The sequence below is a fragment of the Pseudophryne corroboree genome, chromosome 2 (genome assembly GCF_028390025.1).
Source record: "Pseudophryne corroboree isolate aPseCor3 chromosome 2, aPseCor3.hap2, whole genome shotgun sequence".
In the NCBI taxonomy this organism is placed as follows: Eukaryota; Metazoa; Chordata; class Amphibia; order Anura; family Myobatrachidae; genus Pseudophryne; species Pseudophryne corroboree.
Genome location: NC_086445.1, coordinates 339263174 through 339287382, shown reverse-complemented (window position 1 = coordinate 339287382; position 24209 = coordinate 339263174). Strand labels below are relative to the sequence as shown.

The 24209-nt window shown below is 49.6% G+C and overlaps 1 protein-coding gene across 3 annotated transcripts in view; it reads right to left on the bottom strand.

Annotated features, from left to right (window-relative positions):
- The window catches only part of GPR180 (G protein-coupled receptor 180), a 102178-nt gene that overhangs the window by 37105 nt on the left and 40864 nt on the right, over positions 1-24209 (bottom strand). For all 3 annotated transcript variants that reach the window (XM_063953014.1, XM_063953013.1, XM_063953015.1), the window contains exons 4-5: positions 358-538; positions 17-66 (exon numbers count right to left, since the gene is read on the bottom strand). In XM_063953014.1, the coding sequence (XP_063809084.1) occupies positions 17-66; positions 358-538 (231 nt within the window). The remainder of the gene's footprint in view (positions 1-16; positions 67-357; positions 539-24209) is intronic.

Sequence of the window (24209 nt, the reverse complement as noted above, 5' to 3'; positions counted from 1 at the left end):
AAGTTTAGATACCCACATTCTGCCAAACTGCCAATGAAAGGAGCACCTTTACCATCTTTAGCATACCTGGGATACAAAGATGAATATCTGTGGTAAATACACTGTAATAATCATTACAACAGTACACTGAATAACAGTGACACTAGGGGCTTTATGTTCTAAAGGTTGATTCTCATCTATTTTTACCGCTCTACATCAATGTTGGGCTACAGGGGCTGAAACCCACATTTACTAACAGATGATTTTTTATATTCATTTCTAAATGTCAGTAAATGCGCGTTTTAGCCATGAAAGTACAACTTCGATTTTCATTGATTTGAATATTGACCCTTAGTAAATATACCCCTAAATGTTTACCTTGAGAAGTGCAGATAGTTTGCCACGGCTGATACAACCTGCAACAACAGTGCATTTGACAGCACCTTCAGCACTGTGTGCATTGGACCGCCTTTCTTAATCGTCTGCCATAGAGCCTGGATGTAAATGCAGGCAGCCACAAAATACACCAGCACAAGCAGGAAGAAGAATTCATGTAAACCTAGGAGGTGAGAAAAGTCCTGTTTAGCAGACAAATCACCAGAGAAAAAAACCTGAGAATGACATACCAATAATGCATGCTTTGACACATACCACCTGTGATCACCATATTCCAATAATGTAAATCTCCGGCCACAACAATGGAATGTAAAACAGTAATTGAAGGTGGAACACAACTAGATAGTAGAACCACCTACACATACAATGAAGTGCCAAAAGTCAGGGTATAGGAGTATGTAAAGGTAATGGTAGGTGGCGCCAACGTTCTCTGATGTCTTGGAAGATTGCCCAGACCTGCATTAGTTGTAATCAGACGTCTCGTGTGACAGTCTGAACACCGGCTAGGTTGCTCATGGCAATGCAACGTGAATTATCAGAGTTCGAACAAGGCATGATAGTGGGAGCCCGAAAGTTGGGAAATTCAACATTCCTCAAACTACGGTGTCATGTGTGTACCAGGAATACATCATGGAAGGCATTACTACCCACTGTGGACAGTGCAGTGTCAGACTACAGGTGCTCAATAATCGTGACCAGCAGCATAGGGCCATTGTCAGTGGTTACAGACAAGCGACACTGGCTCAAATCACATCCACATTCAACGCAGGAAGTACCAGACGCATATCCAGTAGGTCAGTGCAGCGTTCTTTAGCTTCCATGGCATAAGGGAGGAGAAGCCCCACCAGAGTGCCCCTGTTGACACTACAACACCGGACACAGCGCCTCACCTGGGATTGTAACATTGCTAATTGGACCCTGGAGGACTGGCAACATGTGGCATCACGTAGTACGATGAGTCACGGTACCAGCTGTTTCGGGCTGATTGTAGGGTTTGGGTGATGGTACCCAGTTTTCAACAAGAAACTGTGCAAGCTGGTGGTGGCTCCACAATGGGATGTGCTCACGTGGCATGGGTTGGTTCGCTGGTCGCCTGAACATGTAATTGACCAGTAACAGCTGCTTTATAACCATTTGCAGCCCTTCATGGACTTCATGTACCCCTACAACGATAGAATATTCCTGTATAATAACGCACTATATCAATCAGTCACAAGTTGTCCAGAACTGGTTCGAGGAGCATTCTGGAGAATTCCGATAAATGGTGTGGCCACATGAACCCAATCAAGCATTTATGGGATGTGATGAAGAGGTTCATACCATACTTGCCTACCCTCCCGGAATGGCCGGGAGGCTCCCGAAAAACGGGTGACCCTCCCGGCCCCCCGGAAGAGCAGGCAAGTCTCCCGATTTCCAGGGGTCACCCCCTGCCCGCCGCCCACTTAACGAGTAAAGAGGGCGGTCCGGGCAGGCGATGACGCGATTTTTGTTGAATCGCGTCATTGTAACCACGCCCCCTGCTGTATAATGCCGGTAATCGCGGCATTACACAGTGGGGGGCGTGGCTTAAATGGTGCGATCCAGAAGCCACGCCCCTGTTCCGCCCCCCTGTCACGTCACCTCACTGCCCGCCCCGCCCCCTGCTGAGCCGACCGGCTGCTCTCTCCCGGAGAGAGCAGCCCAGAAGTTGGCAACTATGGTTCATACACACCCAAGATCATGCACCTACAAATATCAAGGAGATGTGGAAGCTATACAGATGGTATGGGTCAACATCTATCCAGAGGTCTTCTGTTCACTTGTAAAATCGATGCTACGTCGAGTTGTTACAAATAGCCAGGCTAGAGTGGGTCCCACAAAAAGCTACACGCATATCCCATTTTTCCTGCACTTCAGCATATAAAATACACATTTTAAATTTTTCAGTTAAGTCCTTTCAAAAAAGGGTAAGCATTCCTTTCAGGAGTTCTACTGTTATAATGACATACTTCAGACAAAGGAGAGAATAGTATTACTTGTGTACTTTTGCAACAAAAAATACCCACTTACTGAATACACATTCGAGTCTACTTACATTTTTAGCACTGTGCCTATTCCGTAACCGAAATTCTACCACTATGAGCAATTACGGACTATTCAAAGCCATATGCATCCGTCTATCATGTCTACACTTACTGCTGTAGGAGTGTCACTGGGCATCAATGGAGCATTCCAATGCAGGCTAAACTGAGTGAGGCCGCATAGTTGAAATGACAGGCTATGAGTAAGGTGTGCCATTGGAATTGCAGGCTATGGGGTATATTCAATAAGAGTCGGGTCCATTCTGACATGCAGTTGTCGGAATGGACCCGCAACCCCTATTCAATGGACGGCCAAATCCGACTGTCAGATTTGGCCGTACCGGGGGTCCTGTGCTGCCGCTGCTGTCAGCGGCTGCCGGGCACGCTGACAGCAGCGGCGGGGGCAGCTGGGCTGCTGCGGGGGGACTTGGTTGGCTGCATGCGGTGATGGGAGCTGCCACGGCGGCCGGCGGAGGTGATATCTGTGGCGGTGGGGGGAGCTGGTCTCCTGCGGGCGGAGCTGGACGGCTGCATGCCGCGGTGGGAGCTGCCACGGCGGCCGGTGGAGGTGATGTCTGTGGTGGCGGGGGGAGCTCGACGGCTGCGTTCGGCGGGGGGAGCTGCCAAGGCAGCCGGCGGAGGTGATGTCTGCGGTGGCGGGGGAGGCACTGCAGGGAGAGAGGTGCCTGGCCAGGGGACGGCCGTCGAGGTACCTCTCATCCCCGATCCCCGAAGCACGCCGCACCGCTCCCCATCTCCTCAGCTCAATCCGACTTGTTTTCAAGTCGGACTGAGTTTGTCGGAAACGGGGCTAAAACCTGTCAGGTTTGGCCCCGCTTCCAACAATGCACGCTGATTGGCGGCTGAAGCCGCCGATCAGCGCGCATTCCGACAAGTCGGGTTTCCCGACTTGTCGGAAAAAACGGGGCCGTAATGAATAGGTCGGAACCCCTTCCGACTTAAAACTGTCGGAAGCTGCCGTCTTTCCGACAAGACGGCAGCTTCCGACAGTTATTGAATATACCCCTATGAGTGACGGCGTACATTTAGAATTGCAGGCTATGAGTGGGGGCGTATAGTTGGAATTGCAGGCTATAAGTGAGGACGTGCTGTTGGAATTCTAGTCCATCAGTGAAGGGCATATAGTTAGAATTGCAGGTTATGAGTGAGGTCATATCTTTGGAATTGCATACTCTGAGTGACAGCATATCATTGTACTTGCAGGCTATGAGTGAGGGTGTATAGATGGAATTACAGGCTATGGACGTTATCCAATTAGCCGCTGTAAATTACCATAACTAATTGATCCCTCGGGAGCTATCCAATTAGCCCTGATAGCTAGCTTTTATCAGGGATTATGTTCTGCATGCCTCAGGCACGCAAAACAAAATCCCTGATAACCAGCCCTTAGGGCCATGTTTTTTGTGTGCAAAAACACAAGGACCCGGATCCCATGTGTTTTTGCTCAAAAAAGGGCACATTTTCAGATGATAAATAAGGGCTATGATTGGATAACCTAGTAATGCCCATGATAATGATGAACATCGGACTAAAATCGTGAAAATAGTACTTTTTTTCCCAGCCATATAATAGAGTAAATCCTTTTTTAAAAAGGGATATTGGGGAATCTAGTGCGATGGGTATAGACGGGGTCCAAAGGAGCCGGTGCACTTTAAATTTCTTCACTGGGTGTGCTGGCTTCTCCCCTCTATGCCCCCTCTCCCACAGGCAGTTATGGGTAAAACAGTGCCCGAAGGAGAAAGGACATATATGAGAGAAGGAAACATGAGAACAAATAGTGGTGAGATTTATATACCAGCACACCACGAACATACAACAACCAGCAATGGCTGGTAACAACAACCAGCAACAGCTGAACAGGTAACCACATAATGAGAACCTGCAGAAAAGTCAACGCACTGAGGCGGGCGCCCAATATCCCTTATAGACTACGAGAAAAGGATTTACTGGTAGGTAATTAAAATCCTATTTTCTCTAGCATCCATAAGGGATATTGGGGAATCTAGTACGATGGGGACGTCCCAAAGCTTCCAGAACGGGCAGGAACGTGCGGAAACTGCTGCAGCACCGCCTGCCCAAACTGGGTATCCTCTTTGGCCAGGGTATCAAACTTGTAGAACCTAACAAAAGTGTTCTTATCCGACCAGGTAGCGGCTCGGCACAGTTGCAAGGCCGAGACTCCACGGGCAGCCGCCCAGGAAGAGCCCACCGATCTAGTAGAGTGGGCCTTCAGACACTTAGGAACAGGTAAGACTGCTGACACATAGACCTGTTGGATAGTAAGCATAAGCCAACGAGCAATGGACTGCTTCGAAGCAGGAGAACCCTTTTTCTGCGCATCATAGAGCACGAACAAGAAATCAGTCTGATCCAAGCCGTTCTCTTGACATATATCTTCGAGGCTTGCACAACATCTAACACCTTCGGAGGAGCAGAAGCGCCAGAACTGGACGGAACCACAATAGGTTGATTCAGGTGAAATGCGGAGACAACCTTCGGCAGGAACTGCTGTCTGTTACGGAGCTCCACTCTGTCCTCGTTAAAGACCAAGTATGGACTTTTACACGATAATGCCCCCAATTCTGAGACACGTCGAGCAGAAGACAGGGCCAGTAACATCACCGCTTTCCACGTTAGGTACTTGTCTTCAACCATCATCAGAGGGTCAAACCAGGAAGACTGTAGGAATTCCAACACTACATTCAAATCCCAGGGTACCGAAGGCGACACAAATGGAGGTTGGATGTGGAGTACTCCTTACAAGAAGGTCTGAACTTCTGGTAACAGTGCCAATTTCTTCTGGAAGAAAATGGAGAGAGCTGAAATCTGGACCTTAATGGAAGCCAGACGTAAGCCCTCATCCACACCAGCCTGCAGGTAACGTAAGAAACGTCCCAAGTGGAACTCTGCAGGTGGATACGTGCGTTCCTCGCACCAAGAGACATATCTCTTCCAGATATGATGATAATGTTTAGACGTCACAGGTTTTCTGGCCTGAACCATGGTCACAATAACCTTTTTGGAAAGGCCCTTGTGAGCTAGGATGTTCTGCTCAACCTCCATGCCGTCAAAGACGCCGTAAGTTCGGGTAGACGAATGGTCCCTGTTGAAGGAGATCTCCTCTTAGTGATAGAGGCTAAGGGTCTTCAACAGACATATCCAGAAGATCCGCATACCACGCCCTCCGAGGCCAATCCGTGGCAATCAGTATTGCCTGGACTCCTTGATTCCTGATTCGCTTGAGCACCCTTGGGAACAACGGAATCGGGGGAAACAGGTAGACCAGCCAGTAAGGCCAAGGCGATGTCAGTGCACCCACTGCCCTTGCCTGAGGGTCCCTGGTTCGTGAGCAATACCAATGAAGCTTCTTGTTGAGTCGAGAAGCCATCATCTCTATTTGCGGGCAGCCCCACCTGTTGATGACATGCTGGAACACCTGCTGGTGGGGTCCCCACTCCCCCGGGTGGAGATCGTGACGACTTAGGACATTCGTTCCTCCTTGCCGATTGATGTATGCCACTGCTGTGGCATTGTCCGACTGTACTTGGATCGCGTGATCCCTGAGTAGAGGAGAGGCCTGAAGCAGAGCATTGTAGATCGCCCAAAGTTCCATAATACTGATCAGAAGGAGGGCTTCGTGGGCTGACCACCTGCCCAGGAACTGCACCCCTTGGGTGACAGATTCCCATCCTCTCAGACTCGCATCCGTCGTGATGAGGGTCCAATCCTGAATCCCAAAACTCCAGTTTTCCAGTAGATTGGAGGACTGCAGCCACCACAGGAGGGAAATCCTGGCCTGAGGTGACAGCCGAATCATTCAATGCATCTGTAGATGTTACCGGACCACTTGCTCAGGAGATCCAACTGAAATGTTCTGGCATGGAACCTCCCGTAATGGATCGCCTCGTATGAGGCAACCATCTTTCCCAACAATCTTATGCAAAGATGGATGGACACTCGAGTAGGTCGGCGCACCATGCTGACCATCTCCTGGAGTGTTCTTGCCTTGTCCTCTGGTAGGAACACCTTCTGGGCCACAGTATCCAGCAACATTCCCCCGGAACAGGAGCCTCTGAGTTGGCTCCAGGTTGGACTTCTGTAAGTTGAGGATCCACCCATGGTGTGACAGAAGGTGGATTGTGAGGTCGATATAGAGCAATAAAGGCTCCCTGGATCTTGCTTTTATCAGAAGATCGCTCAGGTAAGGGACAACATTGACCCCCTGGACCTGGAGCTGGAACATCATCTCCGCCGTCACCTTTGTGAATACCCTCGGAGCTGTGGACAGGCCGAAGGGCAGGGCCTGTAACTGGTAGTGATCGTCCAGCAGGGCAAACCTCAGGTACACTTGATGAGGTGGCCAAGTCGGAATATGAACGTAAGCATCCTTGATATCCAAGGAGACCATGAATTCCTGTTCCTCCAGGCCCGCAAACACTGCTTGCAAGGATTCCATTTTGAACTTGAAAACCTTCAGGTAAGGATTCAAGGATTTTAAATTCAAAATGGGCCTTACCGAACCGTCCGGTTTCAGTACCACAAACAGGTTGGAGTAATAACCCTTGCCTCGTTGTGGTATTGGTACTGAAACAATGACGTGGGACTGGACCAACTTTTGGATGGCCTGTTGCAACGTAACCTGCATATCCTCCAAAGCTGGTAAGCTTGATTTGAAAAAGCATTGGGGAGGAGCACTGTCGAACTCCAGCTTGTAGCCCTAAGAAATGAGATCCCTGACCCAGGTATCCTGGCAGGAAGCCTTCCAGACGCGGCTGAAGAGACACAGTCGAGCTCCCACCTCGAGATCCCCTGTCATGCTGAGGTCTTAGCGGAAGCAGAACTGGTGGTCTGTTCCTGAGAGCTGGTGCTGGCAGGTTTTCTTTACTTACCTCTGGTGCCTCTAGTCGCTTTGGAGGCACCTCTGGCTTTAGATCAAAATCTGTTAGACCGAAAGGACTGCACAGACGGCCCCGTGTAGGAGCGTCTCGCTGGCGGGGCCCCAGAGGGGAGAAACGTGGATTTCCCATCCGTAACTTTGGAAATCCACGTATCCAACTCAACCCAAAAGAGCCATTCCCCCGAAAAGGGAAGGTATTCCACACTGCGCTTTGATTCTGCGTCCAAATCCACTGACGCAACCACAAAGCTCTGCGTGCCGACACTGCCATGGCAGAAGTTCTAGCATTAATAATTCCCATCTCCTTGAGCGAGTCACATAGGACGCGTGTAGTGTCCTGAATGTGCTTGAGGAGAGTCACCATAGTGACCAGGGGCATAGCCCTGGAGAGGCCCTCCTGAATCTGAATAGCCCACATATGAATGGCATGGGTCATCCAGCTGTGACCGGACTCTGCGATACACCTGCTGCCATGTAAAATAGGATTTTAATTACCTACCGGTAACTCCTTTTCTCGTAGTCCGTAGGAGGATACTGGGGTCCATTTAGTACCATGGGGTATAGAAGGGTGCACTAAGAGCCATGGGCACTTTAAGAATTTGATAGTGTAGGCTGGCTCCTCCCTCTATGCCCCCCCTACCAGACTCAGTCGAGGAGACGGACATACTTCAAGAGAAGGGTAGATAAGGATAGTGGCGAGATTCCGAACCTACACACAACAAGAGGAAAGCCAAGCTAACCAAACTTGAAACAGGAACAGCAACAGCTGAACCAACAATACTTAACCAAATAACAGTGCAGAAAGAACAAAGCACTGGGCGGGCGCCCAGTATCTTCTACAGACTACGAGAAAAGGATTTACCGGTAGGTAATTAAAATCCTATTTTCTCTTATGTCCTAGAGGATACTGGGGTCCATTTAGTACCATGGGGATGTACCAAAGCTCCCAAACCGGGTGGGAGAGTGCTGAGGTTCCTGCAGAATGGATTGACCAAACTGAAGGTCCTCAGAGGCCAAAGTATCGAACTTGTAGAACTTAGCAAACATGTTCGAACCTGACCAAGTAGCTGCTCAGCAGAGCTGTAAAGCAGAGACACCCCGGGCAGCCCCCCAAGAAGAACCCACCGACCTAGTAGAGTGGGCCTGTACAGATTTTGGACATGGCAAATTTGCAGTGGAATAAGCATGCTGGATAGTAAGTTTGATCCAGCGTGCAATAATCTGCTTTGAAGCAGGACATCCAATCTTATTGGGATCATACAGAACAAACAGCGTGTCCGTCTTTCTGTGACGAGCTGTTCTTTTCAGATACACCTTCAAAGCCCTCACAACATCCAAAGACTTTGAAGTAGCAGAGGTGTCAGTGACAACCGGAACCACAATAGGTTGGTTGATGTGAAACGCAGACACAACCTTAGGAAGAAATTGCTGATGAGTTCTGAGTTCAGCTCTGTCTTCGTGGAAAATTAAATAGGGACTTTTGTGAGACAAAGCCCCCAGCTCCGACACAAGTTTTGCAGAAGCCAATGCCAACAGTGTGACGGTCTTCCACGCAAGATATTTTACGTGCACCTCCTGTGACGGTTCAAACCAGTCCGATTGGAGAAAATGCAGCACCACATCGAGATCCCAAGGTGCCGTGGGAGGCACAAAGAGAGGTTGGATGTGCAGAACACCTTTCAAGAACATCTGGACCTACGGGAGAGAAGCCAACTGTTTCTGAAACAAAATGGACAAGGCCGAAATCTGAACTTTTATGGAGCCCAGACGTAGGCTCACATCCACTCCTGCTTGTTGAAAAAGCAGGAAACGTCCCAGATGGAATTCCATCGCAGAAAATTTTCAGTTCTCACACCAAGACACGTATTTCTTCCAAATACGATGGTAATGCTTAGACATTACCCCCTTCCTGGCTTGGATCATAGTCGGGATAACCTTGTTAGGGATCCCTCTCCTGGCTAGAATCAGCCGTTCAACTTCCATGCCGTCAAACGTAGCCGCGGTAAGTCCTGATAGACGAACGGGCCCTGTTGCAGAAGATCCTCGCGCAGAGGTAGAGGCCACGGATCTTCGAGGAGCATCTCCAGAAGGTCCGTGTACCAGGCCCTTCTTGGACAGTCCGGAGCAATTAGAATTGCTTGAACCTTTTCCCTTTTTATTCTCTTTAGAATTTTTGGGATTAGAGGAAGTGGAGGAAACACGTACACCATCTGATAGACCAATGGAGTCGTCAGGGCGCCTAACGCCACTGCCTGTGGGTCTCTTGACCTGGAACAATACCGCTTGAGCTTCTTGTTGAGACGAGAGGCCATCATGTCGATCTGTGGATTTTCCCAATCGACTTGTCAAGCACCTGAACACTTCCGGGTGAAGGCCCCACTCCCCCGGGTGCGGGTCGTGTCTGCTAAGGAAGTCTGCTTCCCAGTTGTCTACTCCTGGAATGAAGACCGCTGACAATGCCACAGTGTTTTTCTCTGACCAGAGGAGAATTCTTGACACCTCTGACATTGCTGCTCTACTTTTCGTTCCGCCCTGTCGGTTTATGTACGTTACTGCCGTCACATTGTCCGACTGGACCTGAATGGTCCGATCTTGAAGAAGATGTGAGGCCTGCAGAAGGGCGTTGTATATAGCCCTGAATTCCAGAATGGTGATTGGAAGGATGTCTTCCTGACTGGACCATCTTCCTTGAAATTGCACCCCCTGAGTGACTGCTCCCCAACCTCTGAGGCTTGCATCTGTGGTTAGCAGAATCCAGTTCTGAATTCCGAACCTCGACGAGGTGAGAAGTCTGTAGCCACCACAGAAGGGAGATCCTGGCTTTTGGCGACAGACGGATCCTCTGGTGCATGTGAAGATGCAATCCGGACCATTTGTCCAACAGATCGAGCTGGAAGGGTCTTGCGTGAAACCTTACGTTTCGAAGAGCCTCGTAAGAGGCCATTTTTCCCAGAAGGAGAATGCATAGATGCACCGATATCCGGGTTGGCTTCAGGACAACCCGAACCATTGACTACTAATGCCTTTTCCAACAGAAGGAACACCTTCTGCGACTCCGTATCCAGTATCATTCCCAGGAATGGGAGCCTCCGTGTTGGCTCTAGGTGAGATTTCGGAAGGTTCAGAATCCACCCATGATCCTGGAGAAGTTTGGTTGAGAGAGCAATGCTGTCCAGCCACCTTTCCCTGGACGGTGCTTTTATCAGGAGATCGTCCAGGTACGGAATTATGTTCACTCCCTGTCTACGGAGTAGAAACATCATCTCTGCCATTACCTTGGTGAATACCCTCGGTGCCGTGGAGAGACCAAATGGCAGGGCCTGGAACTGGTAGTGACAGTCCTGCAGTGCAAACCGTAGATAAGCCGAATGAGGCGGCCAGATCGGAATGTGAAGGTACGCATTCTTGATATCCAGAGACACTAGGAATACTCCCTCCTCCAGACCTGAGATCACCGCTCTCAGAAACTCCATCTTGAATTTGAACACTCGTAAATACGGGTTCAACGACTTGAGGTTCAAAATTGGTCTTACCGAACCATCCGGTTTCGGTACTACAAACAAGTTGGAATAGTACCCCTTGTTTAGCTGATGAGGTGGAACTGGAACAATGACGTGAGTCTGTACCAGTTTTTGGATGGCATGTTGTAAAGTTATACTTGCCTCTTATGCAACTGGCAAGCCTGATTTGAAGAATCCTTGAGGTGGGAGCTCTTGGAACTCCAGTCTGTAGCCCTGGGAAATAAGATTTATGACCCAGGGATCCTGGCATGAATCTGGCCAGATCTGACTGGAGAATTGTAGACGTGCTCCCACCTGACAGCCTTCCAGGCATTGCGGTCCACCGTCATGCTGAAGTCTTGAGGAAGCAGAGCCTGAGCACCTGCTGTTGCTGGTTTGCGCGGTTTACTTCTTGCGCCGCTGAAGGACATAGAAGCACCTCTGGATTTGCCCTTGAACTTGGCCGTCCGAAAGGACTGTAATCTAGAAGCTGAAGAAGTCTTCTTGGTTGGGGGGGCTGCGGAAGGAAGATACGTAGACTTACCCGCAGTAGCTGTGGAGATCCATTTGTCTAATTCATCTCCGAACAAAGCCTCTCCTGTGAATGGTAGGCCTTCCACGCCTTTCCTGGAATCCGCGTGAGTAGTCCACTGGCGTAGCCACAAGCCCCTGCGTGCCGACACTGCCATAGCGGTGGTGCATGCGTTAAGCAAGCCTATCTCCTTTATGGCTTACACCATAAAGTTCGCAGAGTCCTGTATATGCTGCAGGAGTAAGAAAACATCCCCCCTAGATAAGGAATCTAACCCCTCAATTAGGTTACCTGACCATTTTGTAATGGCTTTAGTGATCCAAGCACATGCAATAGTGGGTCTTTGGGCCACCCCAGCCGCTGTATACGATTTGATTGTAGTCTCAATTTTACGATCAGCCGTATCTTTCAGGGAGGTTGCACCAGGAACAGGCAATACAATTTTACGTGACAGCGTAGAGACTGATGCGTTCACTATCGGTGGATTTTGCCATTTTTCCTATCCTCCAGAGGAAAAGGAAAAGATGAGAGCAATCTTTTAGGGATCTGAAACTTCTTATTAGGATTAACCCGTGGTTCTTCAAACAGGGTATTCAATTCCTTTGACGCAGGAAAAGTGACGGAGGACTTCTTTTTTACATTAAAATAAGATTCCTCACACTCCTCTGACACCTCATCAGGAATATGCAGAACATCTCTGATAGCCTCTATTAAGAGCCTCTATTCCCTGTGACAGAGCTGCATCTTCCCCCGCTGAGTCCACCTCTCCCTCCTCCATGTCTGACTTGTCAGAGTCAGACTGCAGGATATGGGCCAGAGATCGTTTTTGCAGACAAATGGGAGGGGACTGAGACGCTGTTTTGGGGACTGAGTATCTATTCATAAACTCATCCACGATCTGTTTTATTGCGTCTCTTTCTCATTGCGGGACAATTTTGTAGAAAGAGTGGAGATCATTCCCTTAAGAGAATTAACACATTCTGGTTCAGCCCCGCTAGCCTGTGAACCCTGAGTACCCAGTAGTGAACTCCCTGGTGAAGAGGAACAGTCTGCAGGACAAGACACACACTCTCTGCCTGACATAATGTAATGTGACAGCACACACACACACACACACACACACACACACACACAGGAAAAGGTTAAGCACAATTAACCCACAAAGAGCCCTTCAGGGAGACACAGAGTTGTTTGGAGCCAGCCCCCACCGCGCCCTTACAGCTAATGCCGAGCTTAGCTGGGTCGCAGACTAAGTACCCTGATAGGGGACTTAGTACACCAATAGTCGCTCCCCCTCTGCTATGACCCCCTGGTACCGCTGAGGTAATGTGGAGTCACACTGGAGGAGACTTTTTTTATACTGGCTGAGGAATCTGGCGTTTTAAGGCTGTTGTGCCAGTATGGGTACTATGTACAGTGTACGGGGACGCAGTTGTGTACTGTGTCCGGAGACGCATTCCGCCCCATGTAGAAGCCGTGCGTCTCTGTACCCTCATGCCGCCATATTCGCTGGCGCCCCGCTAGCCGGCGCGCCGGCTCAGCACTCACCACTCTTCATTCTTCTGGCTCTGTTAGGGGTGGCGGCGTGCTGCGGGACTGTACGCTCGCCGTGGTGGGGCTTGCGAATAGGTCCCTCAGGAGCTCAGTATCCTGTCAGCTGGGAAGGGGACCATTATCCCATCAAGAGGTTGGGCCGTTCCGCCCCCTAAATCCCACGAAGCAGGCAGGCCTGAAAATAACAAACATAAAAAATAAATACAGAAAACTCTTCAGGAGCTTCCCTAAGCGTGACTGGCTCCTCCGGGCATATTTTATAAACTGAGTCTGGTAGGAGGGGCAAAGAGGGAGGAGCCAGCCCACACTATCAAATTCTTAAAGTGCCCATGGCTCCTAGTGGACCCGTCTATACCCCATGGTACTAAATGGACACCAGTATCCTCTAGGACGTAAGAGAAAATAGGATTTTAGTACCCACCGGTAAATCCTTTTCTCCTAGTCCGTAGAGGATGCTGGGGACTCCAAAAGGACCATGGGGTATAGACGGGATCCGCAGGAGCTTGGGCACACTGAAAAGACTTTGACTGGGTGTGAACTGGCTCCTCCCTCTATGCCCCTCCTCCAGACCTCAGTTATAGGAACTGTGCCCAGGAGAGACGGACATTTCGAGGAAAGGATTTTTGTTTAAACTAAGGCGAGAAACATACCAGCCCACACCACAAACATACCGTACAACCGGAGTAACAGAAACCAGATAACAGTATGCATCAACAACAGCAACAAGCTGAAAACAACAAATACACAACCCCTGTGTAAACGAATTTAACCAGCAAGAATACACTGCAAGTAACAGACCGCACTGGGATGGGCGCCCAGCATCCTCTACGGACTAGGAGAAAAGGATTTACCGGTAGGTACTAAAATCCTATTTTCTCTTACGTCCTAGAGCAGGGCTGGCCAAACCGGTCCTCGAGATCTACCAACAGTTCATGTTTTCTAGGCCTCCTGGAGATCTGTAGAATTGTCGGTTAGGAATGAATGCAGCACATCTTAATTAGTAATGACTACACCTGTGCACCAGCTAGGTGGTCTGGAAAATGTGAACTGTTGGTAGATCTCGAGGACTGGTTTGGCCAGCTCTGTCCTAGAGGATGCTGGGGACTCCAAAAGGACCATGGGGTCTATACCAAAGCTCCAGAACGGGCAGGAGAGTGCGGACGATTCTGCAGCACCGATTGAGCAAACATGAGGTCCTCCTCAGCCAGGGTATCAAACTTGTAAAATTTAGCAAATGTGTTTGAACCCGACCACGTAGCTGCTCGGCAAAGCTGAAGTGCCGAGACTCCTCGGGCAGCCGCCCAAGATAAGCCCACTTTCCTGGTAGAATGGGCCTTCACTGACTTCGGTACCGGCAGCCCAGCCGAAGAATGAGCTTCCTGAATCGTACTACAAATCCAGCGTGCAATAGTCTGCTTAGAAGCAGGATGAACAATCTTATTGGAAGCATATAGGACAAACAGCGCCTCTGTTTTCCTGGCAACAGCCGTTCTGGCAACGTAAATTTTCAAAGCCGTCACGACATCAAGATACTTTGAAACTGCCACAGCATCCGTAGCCACAGGTACCACAATAGGTTGGTTAATGTGAAATGAAGAAACCACCTTCGGCAGAAATTGTTGACGAGTCCTCAATTCCGCTCTATCCGAATGGAAGATCAAGTACGGACTCTTGTGAGATAAGGCCGCCAACTCTGACACTCGCCTGGCAGACGCCAGAGCCAACAGCATGACTACCTTCCAAGTGAGAAACTTTAACTCAACCTTACGCAAAGGATCAAACCAGGAAGACATAAGAAACTGCAAGACCACATCAAGATCCCATGGCGCCACAGGGAGCACAAACGGAGGATGGATATGCATCACTCCCTTCACAAAAGACTGAACCTCTGGGAGGACGGCCAATTCCTTTTGAAAGAAAATAGATAAAGCCGAAATCTGCACTTTGATGGAACCCAATTTCAGGCCTGCATCGACGCCTGCCTGCAAAAAAATAAGAATTTACTTACCGATAATTCTATTTCTCGGAGTCCGTAGTGGATGCTGGGGTTCCTGAAAGGACCATGGGGAATAGCGGCTCCGCAGGAGACAGGGCACAAAAAAGTAAAGCTTTACTAGGTCAGGTGGTGTGCACTGGCTCCTCCCCCTATGACCCTCCTCCAGACTCCAGTTAGGTACTGTGCCCGGACGAGCATACACAATAAGGGAGGCATTTTGAATCCCGGGTAAGACTCATACCAGCCACACCAATCACACCGTACAACTTGTGATCTAAACCCAGTTAACAGTATGACAACAGAAAGGGCCTCTTAAAGATGGCTCCTTAACAATAACCCGAATTAGTTAACAATAACTATGTACAAGTATTGCAGATAATCCGCACTTGGGATGGGCGCCCAGCATCCACTACGGACTCCGAGAAATAGAATTATCGGTAAGTAAATTCTTATTTTCTCTATCGTCCTAAGTGGATGCTGGGGTTCCTGAAAGGACCATGGGGATTATACCAAAGCTCCCAAACGGGCGGGAGAGTGCGGATGACTCTGCAGCACCGAATGAGAGAACTCCAGGTCCTCCTTTGCCAGGGTATCAAATTTGTAAAATTTTACAAACGTGTTCTCCCCCGACCACGTAGCTGCTCGGCAGAGTTGTAATGCCGAGACCCCTCGGGCAGCCGCCCAAGATGAGCCCACCTTCCTTGTGGAGTGGGCTTTTACAGTTTTAGGCTGTGGCAGGCCTGCCACAGAATGTGCAAGTTGAATTGTGTTACAAATCCAACGAGCAATCGACTGCTTAGAAGCAGGTGCGCCCAACTTGTTGGGTGCATACAATATAAACAGCGAGTCAGATTTTCTGACTCCAGCCGTCCTTGCAATGTATATTTTTAAGGCTCTGACAACGTCCAACAACTTGGAGTCCTCCAAGTCGCTAGTGGCCGCAGGCACCACAATAGGTTGGTTCAGATGAAATGCTGATACCACTTTAGGGAGAAAATGCGGACGAGTCCGCAGTTCTGCCCTATCCGAATGGAAGATTAGATAAGGACTTTTATAAGATAAAGCCGCCAATTCAGATACTCTCCTGGCAGAGGCCAGGGCTAGTAACATAGTCACTTTCAATGTGAGATATTTCAAATCCACCTTTTTCAATGGTTCAAACCAATGGGATTTGAGGAAATCTAAAACTACATTTAGATCCCACGGTGCCACCGGAGGCACCACAGGAGGCTGTATATGCAGTACTCCCTTGACAAAAGTCTGGACCTCAGGGACAGAGGCCAATTCTTTTTGGAAGAATATTGACAGGGCCGAAATTTGAACCTTAATGGATCCCAATTTGAGACCCATAGATAATCCTGATTGCAGGAAATGTAGGAAACGACCCAGTTGGAATTCCTCCGTCGGAACCCTCCGATCCTCGCACCACGCTACATATTTTCGCCAAATGCGGTGATAATGTTTCACGGTGACTTCCTTCCGTGCCTTAATCAAGGTAGGAATGACTTCTTCTGGAATGCCTTTCCCTTTTAGGATCTGGCGTTCAACCGCCATGCCGTCAAACGCAGCCGCGGTAAGTCTTGAAAAAGACAGGGACCCTGCTGTAGCAGGTCCCTTCTCAGAGGTAGAGGCCACGGTTCGTCCGTGAGCATCTCTTGAAGTTCCGGATACCAAGTCCTTCTCGGCCAATCCGGAACCACTAGTATTGTTCTTACTCTTCTTTGCCGTATGATCTTCAATACCTTTGGTATGAGCGGCAGAGGAGGAAACACATACACTGACTGGTACACCCAAGGAGTTACCAGTGCGTCCACAGCTATTGCCTGTGGATCTCTTGACCTGGCGCAATATTTGTCCAGTTTCTTGTTGAGGCGAGACGCCATCATGTCTACAATTGGTCTTTCCCAACGGTCTATTAACATGTTGAAGACTTCTGGATGTAGACCCCACTCTCCCGGATGAAGATCGTGTCTGCTGAGGAAGTCTGCTTCCCAGTTGTCCACGCCCGGGATGAACACTGCTGACAGTGCTATCACGTGATTCTCCGCCCAGCGAAGAATCTTGGCAGCTTCTGCCATTGCACTCCTGCTTCTTGTGCCGCCCTTCCTGTTTACATGGGCGACCGCCGTGATGTTGTCCGACTGAATCAACACCGGCTTTCCTTGCAGGAGAAGTTCCGCCTGGCTTAGAGCATTGTAGATTGCTCTTAGTTCCAGAATGTTTATGTGAAGAGACTTTTCCAGACTCGTCCATACTCCCTGGAAGTTTCTTCCTTGTGTGACTGCTCCCCAGCCTCTCAGGCTGGCGTCCGTGGTCACCAGGATCCAATCCTGAATGCCGAATCTGCGGCCTTCTAATAGGTGAGCCTTCTGCAACCACCACAGAAGTGACACCCTTGTCTTTGGTGACAGGGTTATTCGCAGGTGCATCTGCAGATGCGACCCTGACCATTTGTCCAACAGATCCCTTCGGAATATTCTTGCATGGAATCTGCCGAATGGAATTGCTTCGTAAGAAGCCACCATTTTTCCCAGGACTCTTGTGCATTGATGTACTGACACTTTTCCTGGTTTTAGGAGGTTCCTGACCAGATCGGATAACTCCTTGGCTTTTTCCTCTGGAAGGAAAACCTTTTTCTGAACCGTGTCCAGAATCATTCCTAGGAACAGCAGACGAGTTGTCGGGATTAAATGGGATTTTGGAATATTCAGAATCCACCCGTGTTGTCTTAGCACCTCTTGAGATAGTGCTAAAGCTGTCTCCAGCTGTTCTCTGGACCTTGCCCTTATTAGGAGATCGTCCAAGTATGGGATAACTAATACGCCTTTTCTTCGAAGAAGAATCATCATCTCGGCCATTACCTTGGTAAAGACCCGAGGCGCCGTGGACAATCCGAACGGCAGCGTCTGAAACTGATAGTGACAGTTTTGAACAATGAACCTGAGGTACCCCTGGTGTGCGGGGTAAATCGGAACGTGTAGATACGCATCCTTGATGTCCAAGGATACCATAAAGTCCCCTTCTTCCAGGTTCGCTATCACTGCTCTGAGTGACTCCATCTTGAACTTGAACTTTTTTATGTAGAGGTTCAAGGACTTCAGATTTAGAATAGGCCTTACCGAGCCATCCGGCTTCGGTACCACAAATAGAGTGGAATAATACCCCTTTCCTTGTTGTAATAGGGGTACTTTGACTATCACCTGCTGAGCGTACAGCTTGTGAATGGCTTCCAACACCCTCTCCCTTTCGGAAGAGACGGTTGGTAAGGCAGACTTCAGGAAACGATGAGGAGGATCCGTCTCTAATTCCAACCTGTACCCCTGAGATATTATCTGCAGGATCCAGGGGTCTACCTGCGAGTGAGCCCACTGCGCGCTGTAATTTTTGAGACGGCCCCCCACTGTCCCCGAGTCCGCTTGAGAGGCCCCAGCGTCATGCTGAGGTTTTTGCAGGAGCCGGGGAGGGCTTCTGTTCCTGGGAAGGAGCTGCCTGTTGGTGTCTCTTCCCTCTTCCTCTGCCTCGTGGCAGGTACGACAAGCCCTTTGCTCTCTTATTTTTGTAGGAGCGAAAAGGCTGCGGTTGAAAGGTCGGTGCCTTTCTCTGTTGGGGAGTGACTTGAGGTAAAAAAGTGGATTTCCCGGCAGTAGCCGTGGCCACCAAGTCTGATAGACCAACTCCAAATAACTCCTCCCCTTTATACGGCAAAACCTCCATGTGACGTTTTGAATCCGCATCGCCTGTCCACTGTCGTGTCCATAAGGCTCTTCTGGCTGAAATGGACATAGCACTCACCCGAGATGCCAGTGTGCAAATATCCCTCTGTGCATCACGCATATAGATAAATGCATCCTTTATTTGTTCTAACGACAGTAAAACATTGTCCCTATCTAGGGTATCAATATTTTCAATCAGGGATTCTGACCAAACTACTCCAGCACTGCACATCCAGGCAGTTGCTATAGCTGGTCGTAGTATAACACCTGCATGTGTGTATATATTCTTTTGAATAACTTCCATCTTTCTATCTGATGGATCCTTAAGTGCGGCCGTCTCAGGAGAGGGTAACGCCACTTGTTTGGATAAGCGTGTGAGCGCCTTGTCCACCTTAGGGGGTGTTTCCCAGCGCGCCCTAACCTCTGGTGGGAAAGGGTATAATGCCAATAACTTTTTTGAAATTATCAACTTTTTATCAGGAGCAACCCACGCTTCATCACACACGTCATTTAATTCTTCTGATTCAGGAAAAACTGTTTGTAGTTTTTTCACACCATACATAATACCCTGTTTTACGGTATCTGTAGTATCAGCTAAATGTAACGTCTCCTTCATTGCCAAAATCATATAACGTGTGGCCCTACTGGAAAATACGTTTGAATTTCTACCGTCGTCACTGGAATCAGTGCCCGTGTCTGGGTCTGTGTCGACCGACTGAGGCAAAGGGCGTTTTACAGCCCCTGACGGTGTTTGAGGCGCCTGGACAGGCATTAATTGATTGTCCGGCCGCCTCATGTCCTCAACTGACTGTTTAAGGGAAGATAAACCATCACGTAATTCCACAAATAAAGGCATCCATTCTGGTGTCGACCCCCTGGGGGGTGACATCTGCATATTTGGCAATTGCTCCGCCTCCACACCAATATCGTCCTCATACATGTCGACACCACGTACCGACACACACCGCAAACTCACAGGGAATGCTCTAATGAAGACAGGACCCACTAGCCCTTTTGGGGAGACAGAGGGAGAGTCTGCCAGCACACACCACAAAGCGCTATATATACAAGGGATATCCTTATATTAAGTGCTCCCTTATAGCTGCTTTAATATATATATATATAGCCATTAATGTGCCCCCCCTCTCTGTTTTACCCTGTTTCTGTAGTGCAGTGCAGGGGAGAGACCTGGGAGCCGTTCTGACCAGCGGAGCTGTGACAGAAAATGGCGCCGTGTGCTGAGGAGATAGGCCCCGCCCCTTTTTCGGCGGGTTCTTCTCCCGCTATTTTTCCAGTCAGGCAGGGGTTAAATATCTCCATATAGCCCCTATGGGCTATATGTGAGGTATTTTTAGCCTTGTATAAGGTTTATATTTGCCTCTCAGAGCGCCCCCCCCCAGCGCTCTGCACCCTCAGTGACTGCCCAGTGAAGTGTGCTGAGAGGAAAATGGCGCACAGCTGCAGTGCTGTGCGCTACCTTATGAAGACTGAGGAGTCTTCAGCCGCCGGTTTCCGGACCTCTTCACGCTTCAGCATCTGCAAGGGGGTCGGCGGCGCGGCTCCGGGACCGGACTCCACGGCTGGGCCTGTGTTCGATCCCTCTGGAGCTAATGGTGTCCAGTAGCCAAGCAGCAAATCCACTCTGCATGCAGGTGAGTTTACTACTTTCCCCCTAAGTCCCACGTTGCAGTGATCCTGTTGCCAGCAGGACTCACTGTAAAGAAAAAAAACCTAAACTAAACTTTCTCTAAGCAGCTCTTTAGGAGAGCCACCTAGATTGCACCCTTCTCGTTCGGGCACAAAATCTAACTGGAGTCTGGAGGAGGGTCATAGGGGGAGGAGCCAGTGCACACCACCTGACCTAGTAAAGCTTTACTTTTTTGTGCCCTGTCTCCTGCGGAGCCGCTATTCCCCATGGTCCTTTCAGGAACCCCAGCATCCACTTAGGACGATAGAGAAATGGAGAAACCGACCCAAGTGAAATTCCTCCGCAGGAGCAGTTTTGGTCTCACTCCATGAAACATACTTTCTCCAAATACGGTGATAAAGTTTCACCGTAACCTCCTTCCTAGCCTTAAGGAGAGTGGGGATGACCTCCCCGGGAATACCTTTTCGAGCTAAGATTTGGCGCTCAACTTCCATGCCGTCAAACGCAGCCGCGGTAAGTCCGGAAATATGCATGGACCCTGCAGTAACAGGTCCTCTCTTAGAGGAAGCGGCCAAGGATCTTCCACAAGTAATTCCTTAAGATCCGGATACCAGGCCCTTCTTGGCCAATCTGGAACGACGAGTATCGCCTGAACCCTTGCTCGTCGAATGATTCCCAGCACCTTTGGAATGAGAGGAAGCGGAGGGAACACATACACCGACTGAAACACCCACGGAGTCACCAGGGCGTCCACTGCACTGGCTTGGGGGTCCCTTGACCTGGACCAATACCGCGGAAGCTTCTTGTTGAGGCGAGACGCCATCATGTCGATCAGCGGAATTCCCCAACGCTTCGTCACTTCTGCAAATACCTCTTGGTGAAGAGCCCACTCTCCCGGATGGAGATCGTGTCTGCTGAGGAAGTCTGCTTCCCAGTTGTCCACTCCCGGAAGGAAGACTGCTGACAGAGCGCTCACGTGTTGTTCCGCCCAGCGAAGGGTTCTTGTGGCTTCCGCCATAGCCGTTCTGCTCCTTTTTCCGCCTTGACGGTTTATATGCGCCACCGCTGTTATGTTGTCCGACTGGATCAGGACAGGTCGACCCTGAAGAAGGCTTTTTGCTTGTAGCAGGCCGTTGTAAATGGCTCTTAACTCGAGAACATTTATGTGGAGACAAGATTCCTGGAGGGACCATTTCCCCTGGAAACTTCTTCCTTGGGTCACTGCGCCCCAGCCTCGGAGACTTGCATCTGTTGTCAGAAGGACCCAGTCCTGGATTCCGAACCGGCGCCCTCCTAGGAGGTGAGATCTTTGTAGCCACCACAGGAGAGAAATCCTGGCCCTGGAAGATAGACTTATCTTCCGGTGCATGTGCAGGTGAGACCCGGACCATTTGCTCAGCAGATCCCACTGAAACACCCGGGCATGAAACCTGCCAAACGGAATGGCTTCGTACGCCGCAACCATTTTCCCCAGAACCCGAGTACATTGATGAATCGACACACTTGTCGGCCTCAGAAGCTCCCTGACCATTGTCTGTAGTTCCAGAGCTTTGTCTTCCGGAAGAAACACTCTCCGTAACTCTGTGTCTAGAATCATGTCCAGAAAGGGCAGGCGAGTAGTCGTAATCAACTGAGACTTTGGCAAATTTAGCACCCAACCGTGTTGTCGCAGAACCGACAGAGACAAATCCACATTTCTCAACAATCGTTCCTTGGACCTCGCCTTTATCAGGAGATCGTCCAAGTATGGAATAATTGTAACCCCTTGCTTGCGAAGGAGAACCATCATCTCTGCCATGACTTTGGTGAAAATCCTCGGGGCCGTGGAAAGTCCAAACGGCAACGTCTGAAATTGGTAATGAGAATCTTGTATCGCAAACCTGAGGAAAGCTTGATGCTGAGGATATATCGGAACGTGTAAGTAGGCATCCTTCATGTCGACTGACGCCATAAAATCCCCCCCTTCCAGGCTGGAAATCACAGCTCGAAGAGATTCCATCTTGAACTTGAAAACTTTCAAGTATGGATTGAGGAATTTTAGGTTCAGAATCGGTCCGGTTTCGGTACAACGAAGAGGCTTGAGTAAAACCCCTCCCCCTGTTGGGACTGGGGGACGGGAACAATGACTCTCTGTTGACACGACTTTTGAACTGTCCGGAAGAGACACTGGTAAGGCCGAAATGAAAAACCGGTGAGGAGGCATCTCCTGAAACTCCAGCCTGTATCCCTGAGATACTATCTCTAGGACCCAAGGATCTAGGCCTGATTGAACCCAGACCTGATTGAAGCTCTGCAGACGCCCCCCCACCGGTCCGGACTCCCCCAGGGAAGCCCCAGCGTCATGCGGTGGACTTGGTAGAGGCGGGGGAGGACTTTTGGTCCTGGGCGCCTGATACTGCAGGCGACTTTCTTCCCCTTGCTCTACCCTTTGAAGCGAGGAAGGACGAACCTTTTCCACGCTTGTATTTATTTGGACGAAAGGACTGCATCTGCTGATGGGGTCCCTTTTTCTGCTGTGTGGGAACATAAGAAAGAAAAGATGACTTACCCGCAGTCGCGGTAGACACCAGGTTAGCCAAGCCGTCACCAAACAAGACACTACCTTTGAAGGGGAGAGCTTCCATGGCTTTCTTGGAGTCGGCATCAGCATTCCATTGATGGATCCACAGCGCCCTCCTGGCCGAGATCGCCATGGCATTGGCTCTTGATCCCAAGAGACCAACATCCCTCGCCGCATCCTTCAGGTAATCTGCAGCGTCCTTGATATAACCAAGAGTCAAAAATAAGAATTTACTTACCGATAATTCTATTTCTGGTAGTCCGTAGTGGATGCTGGGGACTCCGTAAGGACCATGGGGAATAGCAGCTCCGCAGGAGACTGGGCACAAAAGTAAAGCTTTAGAACTACCTGGTGTGCACTGGCTCCTCCCCCTATGACCCTCCTCCAAGCCTCAGTTAGGATACTGTGCCCGGACGAGCGTACACAATAAGGAAGGATTTTGAATCCCGGGTAAGACTCATACCAGCCACACCAATCACACCGTACAACTCGTGATCTAAACCCACTTAACAGCATGATAACAGAGGAGCCTCTAGAAAAGATGGCTCACTACAGCAATAACCCGATTTTTTGGTAACAATAACTATGTACCAGTATTGCAGACAATCCGCACTTGGGATGGGCGCCCAGCATCCACTACGGACTACGAGAAATAGAATTATCGGTAAGTAAATTCTTATTTTCTCTAACGTCCTAAGTGGATGCTGGGGACTCCGTAAGGACCATGGGGATTATACCAAAGCTCCCAAACGGGCGGGAGAGTGCGGATGACTCTGCAGCACCAAATGAGAGAACTCCAGGTCCTCCTCAGCCAGGGTATCAATTTTGTAGAATTTTACAAACGTATTTGCTCCTGACCAAGTAGCTGCTCGGCAAAGTTGTAAAGCCGAGACCCCTCGGGCAGCCGCCCAAGATGAGCCCACCTTCCTTGTGGAGTGGGCATTTACAGATTTTGGCTGTGGCAGGCCTGCCACAGAATGTGCAAGCTGAATTGTACTACAAATCCAACGAGCAATAGTCTGCTTAGAAGCAGGAGCACCCAGCTTGTTGGGTGCATACAGGATAAACAGCGAGTCAGATTTTCTGACTCCAGCCGTCCTGGAAACATATATTTTCAGGGTCCTGACAACGTCTAGCAACTTGGAGTCCTCCAAGTCCCTAGTAGCCGCAGGCACCACAATAGGTTGGTTCAGGTGAAACGCTGAAACCACCTTAGGGAGAAACTGAGGACGAGTCCTCAATTCCGCCCTGTCCGAATGGAAAATCAGATAAGGGCTTTTACAGGATAAAGCCGCCAATTCTGACACGCGCCTGGCCCAGGCCAGGGCCAACAGCATGACCACTTTCCATGTG